This window comes from Lactuca sativa, chromosome 7 (genome assembly GCF_002870075.4).
Source record: "Lactuca sativa cultivar Salinas chromosome 7, Lsat_Salinas_v11, whole genome shotgun sequence".
NCBI classification, from domain to species: domain Eukaryota; kingdom Viridiplantae; phylum Streptophyta; class Magnoliopsida; order Asterales; family Asteraceae; genus Lactuca; species Lactuca sativa.
Window position 1 is genome coordinate 54,299,114 of NC_056629.2, and position 4,928 is coordinate 54,304,041.

Consider the following 4,928-nt stretch of genomic DNA (forward strand, 5'->3'; position numbering starts at 1 on the left):
ACATCTTTCTTTTTAAGATATGTAAGAAGATGGTGGGAATATTGATAAATAAAAAGTTGGTAGCTAATATTTACACCAGAAGGCAAGTATTGATGCTGTTTGTACAGTAGGCTAGACGTTTGCAACGATGACTCTGTTGAAAGACCAGATAACCAAAAAATATGTTCCTTTCCTAGTTTCCTTCCAGTTTCGAATGTATTCTTGGATGGTTATAAAGAGGTCTTGTTATGCCTATGAATGTATGAAGGACTGAGAAGACAGACTGGTGATGCAACGGAAGCAAATGCATATTAAGATGGGCTTTAATTACTTGTTCTTTATTTTCTTTTGTAATAAATAAATAACTCTCACTATATTGTATTATATATTTTGATTTGATAAATAAGTATAATAGTTAGTAAATAAAATTTGCAATTATAATATTCTTTGCTTGAATCTTTATTACGTGAGGGAATTACTTGGGGAAGATTTATTCCTAAAGTGGCTTTTGTGGGCACCACAGTCCACAATAAATCCACTCCATGTTTCTATTTAAATATCTAAGAGATGGAAGCAGGAGGACTGAAGAAAGGAAAATAAAAATATAGAAAGATGGCAAATACAATCTCTAGCTCTAATCCACATGTCACACTGGAAGTTGGAGAAGAATACACATATCCATACCCATCAAATGTTTATACCCCCAGTTTTATTAGCTTGAAGCTTAGTGGTAGGGAAAACTATCGTATGTGGAAAACACAGATGGTGTGTCTCTTAAAGAGTCATGATATGTTTGGTTTCATTGATGGAACATTCATAAGCCCTGATCATGAAGCCAGTAGTAGTAGTGTTTCGGGGAAGGAGAAAGTGGGTGAGCATCAGAATCATCAGAAGCTGTGGACACGATCAGATGCCCTTGTGAAGGGTTGGATTCTTGGTTCTTTATCTGAAGAAACACTTGGGCGTGTTTTGAATCGTCTCTCAGAAAGACTCCATCATCAAGGGAGAAATGCAGATGATTTCAGTGGAATAGATGCATGGTTTGAACTACAGACTATGTACGGTCCTGCTGTTTTTCCACAGCCACAACTGTCTCCTGTTGTTGAAGGTACAATCTATCTCTTGTTTAATCTAATCTATCATTTATTTGGGTTGATGATTTAGATAAACTAAAGGATACCACTACTTACACAGTAATATATATATATATATATATATATATATATATATATATATATATATATATATATATATATATATATATATATATATATATATATATATATATATATATATATATATAGTTTTTACCATGGTTGCAGAAATCGGAATTAATCGGCGATTAATCGTGGATTAATCGTTTGACGTTCTCCAACCGTCGAGGATTAGGACATTAATCGGAAATTTAGGATTAATCGGGTTTGGCGGGATTAATCGGCCTTGGCGGGATTAATCGGTCAACAAAAGTCAACAAAAGTCAAAAAAGTCGAAAAAAGTAAAAAAAAAGTCAAATTTTTTTTAAAAAAAGTTCAAAAAACCAACTTTCTTTTTTTACTCCAAAAATTTCAAAATTTCAAAATTTTAAATATTGTACCAAAATGTAGTATTTTCGTATTTCCAAATTACAATTTTTCTTATTTTCTAATTTTGAAGTACTTGTTTTTCTTAAGATATATTAATATTTACTTAATTTTAATATTTTATTAATAATCTATGGTCCCCGATTAATCTTCGATTAATCCCCGCCAAGATCGATTAATCCCTTAACACCAGTCGACCGTCGAACTACCATCAAACGATTTTTACAACCTTGGTTTTTACTGTATAGTCACTAAAAAGTAGCATCCAAAACGTATAAAAGTGTACAAGGTTGTTTTTTCATACTCCTTTAAAATCACTAATGATTATATTAGATTACATCACATCAGAGCATATGTTTTCCATCTTGTAGACACTTGGGTGTGGGCAACCCTAAAGGGGGCGTTATTGCATGTTATAACGGCGCAAACACCGCCCCACCTCCCCGTTATTGCACGTTACTTTTCGTTACCACCACCATGGCCTTTAACGCCGTTTTCTTCTTTTTTCTTAAAACACATGAGTGGGCGTTGCCCACTCCGACCAGTCATAGTTTTTTACCTTGATAACAAAATTATGCAAATATAGATACAGTACACGATCAAGAGAGAGCAATCGACCTCCACATGCTGTATGATATTAGTCAAGCTGGAATATGGAATTCAGTCGAAACAGTATTGAGACGGGGAAGGGTTACAGTGATAGACAAAATCAGCAATAATGGCAACACCACACTCCATATAGCAGTCGGTACTTCCAAGGAGCCGGAATTCTTAGAGAAATTGTTGGACAGGATACCGGAGAACACACAACTACAGGATCTAAGAAATTCAGACGGAAGCACGCTACTTCATGTGGCTGCCATTATTGGCAACACTGAAGCTGCTGACATCTTGGTGGCAAGAAACCCAGAGTTGTTGTTCGCAAAAGACAAGGAAGGTCAGACCCCACTAGCCTTGGCTCTTTCTAATATGAATACCCAAACAGCCCGACATCTGCTGCAACACATCAATGATACTGATGATAGACAAAAGGAGGCTCTGTTTTCTGGCACAACTGGTGATGACCTTCTAGTTACTCTTATTTCCGCTAAAGATTTTGGTATGCGTCCAGTGAACTCAAATTCCAGTAATAAAAAAACATAATTCCCACTTAATTGATTTGGCTGACTCGGGAATATATGTAGGCTTTGCAAGAGATCTGTTGCGGCATTACAAAACATTGCATAGTGATGCTGTGCTGATGGCTATAGCTCAACATTTCCCACACGAACTCAATATATTGGAACAATATACAGGTTAGTTGATTTTGATCTTGATTCTAGCATTGTTCATGTTCTTTTACGTTGTCAAATTATTTATAACGTTTCTATACCAATCTTGCTGCACACCAATTTTTATATTGAAGGGACTGATGCTAGATTAGTTGAGAGGGCCGAATTTCTGAAAGCCTTTATGGATGAGAGACGTCTTCCATGGGTTTCCAGGGTCATAATCATCCCATTCAGTCGAGGTAGTTCATGAGTTTATCTTTTTTTCTTAGACTTTTATGTTGTAATTCGTTCCATATTTTATAAGTAACCCCATCATTCTAACAAACATTCTATCGCCTAATGTAGTGGCTTACTTCGTCGGCTTGCTTTTCCTGAAAATGCTTAAGATGTTAGGTAAGATTATAAACAAGTAGCGTCATTGTATTACTAAAAACAGAAGAGAGAGAAAGAAAGGTCTATTTCTTTATTTTGAGATGCTCTCATGCTCATTTGGGTCTATATTGCAGTGTCTCCATTCATTAACAAGAGAGTTCAAATTCATGAAGATGCTATGGAACTGTTGCAGAATGTATGTAACTTGATAATAAACAAAAAAAACGACTCCAGCTCTTACCATCACTATTACACAGATCCGCTTCTTGAAGCCAGTAGACAAAATGCATACGAGTTTGTAGAATATATTGTGTTTCACTTCCCTAATGCAATTTTAAGTGCTAACGATGATGGTCACAATATTATTCAATATGCTGTGATAAATCGCTCAGAAAAGGTTTACAACCTCCTTTATCAAATGAGCGAGCATCGGAATATATATCGAACAGTTAGAGATTCTTCTGGGAATAACTTGTTGCATCTAGCTGCAAGATTGGCACCTAACAACAAACTTAATCTTATATCAGGAGCAGCTTTACAAATACAACGTGAACTGCAATGGTTTAAGGTATGAATCTCGATGATGTAAAATTGACATACCCAATATTTATACACCATAAGTATTATTCAATCATATGTAACAATTATCATATTGTAATCATGTAGGAAGTGGAAGGATTCATTTGTCCTTTAAGTGTCATACAAAAGAACTCTTGTAACGAAACACCCCAAACCGTATTTACTACAGAGCACAAGGACTTGGTGGTTGAGGGAGAAAAATGGATGAAGTCCACTGCAGAGTCCTACACAATCACAGCTGCATTAATCATCACAATTGTGTTTGCAGCAGCAATTACAGTGCCTGGAGGAAACAAGCAGGAAACCGGGATACCATTGTTTACAAACAATGTTGCCTTCACTATATTCGCAATATCGGATGCCATTTCATTATTCGCAGCTGTTACATCATTGTTAATGTTTTTGTCAATTCTTACTGCACGTTTTGCTGAACAAGACTTTCTCTTCAAGTTGCCTACGAAGTTGATAATTGGTTTGGCCACCTTGTTCATCTCAACCACAGCCATGATAATAGCTTTTGCTGCTACATTATTCCTTGTATTTGGCCAAAGGAACTCAAGGATTCTTGTTGCTATAGCTGTCTTGACATGCCTACCAATTACTTCTTTTGTGACACTGCAGTTCCCTCTTGTCATAGAGTTGATGAATGCTACATATGGTCGTCGTATTTTTGGTAAGCAAATAGATTATCCTTTTTATTAATTTTTTTTATTGGATTATAGAATAAGGATAGAGGTGAAAAGTGGTAAAGAAATTGTAGTTATTTGATTTTTGTAGTAATTAAGTTATTTGATGTATTAAGATGGCGAAATATTGATTGGGTGATTAAATATGAGGATGATTCTCAGAATTGGGAATTACATCACAACAAAAAATCTTACCATTAGGTGGTACAAAAAGCGTCACTAACTAATACTATTTCTATTTGCAATGACTACTCGTCACAATAGGTCGCCACTATTGCTTTGTAGCAAATACTCAAATAGTGTCGCTATTATTCCTATGGCGTCGGAATTGCCAACGCCACTAATGATATTCCGGTACATCGGCTGGTGTATTCTCTGAATGAATATTACCTGACTTTCCGTTGTTGCTAATGCCTTTGATGTCGCCACTAATACTTTTTTTTTAAATAATAATAATAATA

The 4,928-nt window shown here is 35.5% G+C and overlaps 1 protein-coding gene across 1 annotated transcript; it reads left to right on the forward strand.

Moving 5' to 3' along the window:
- The first annotated feature begins 539 nt into the window (after positions 1-539).
- On the forward strand, positions 540-4,613 carry LOC111877536 (uncharacterized). Its single transcript, XM_023874056.3, has 7 exons — positions 540-1,087; positions 2,146-2,658; positions 2,744-2,854; positions 2,965-3,069; positions 3,176-3,223; positions 3,337-3,770; positions 3,869-4,613. Exons 1-7 carry the CDS (start codon positions 592-594, stop codon positions 4,481-4,483), a joined length of 2,322 nt encoding a protein of 773 aa, XP_023729824.1. The 5' UTR covers positions 540-591; the 3' UTR covers positions 4,484-4,613.
- Positions 4,614-4,928: the final 315 nt, after the last annotated feature.

Excerpts from the sequence above, each read along its gene's own strand:
- LOC111877536 (XM_023874056.3), top strand. The coding sequence starts at position 592 with ATGGCAAATACAATCTCTAGCTCTAATCCACATGTCACACTGGAAGTT. Across the intron at positions 1,088-2,145 it reads ACTGTCTCCTGTTGTTGAAG|ATACAGTACACGATCAAGAG; the intron begins GTACAATCTATC and ends ATGCAAATATAG. Across the intron at positions 2,659-2,743 it reads TATTTCCGCTAAAGATTTTG|GCTTTGCAAGAGATCTGTTG; the intron begins GTATGCGTCCAG and ends GAATATATGTAG.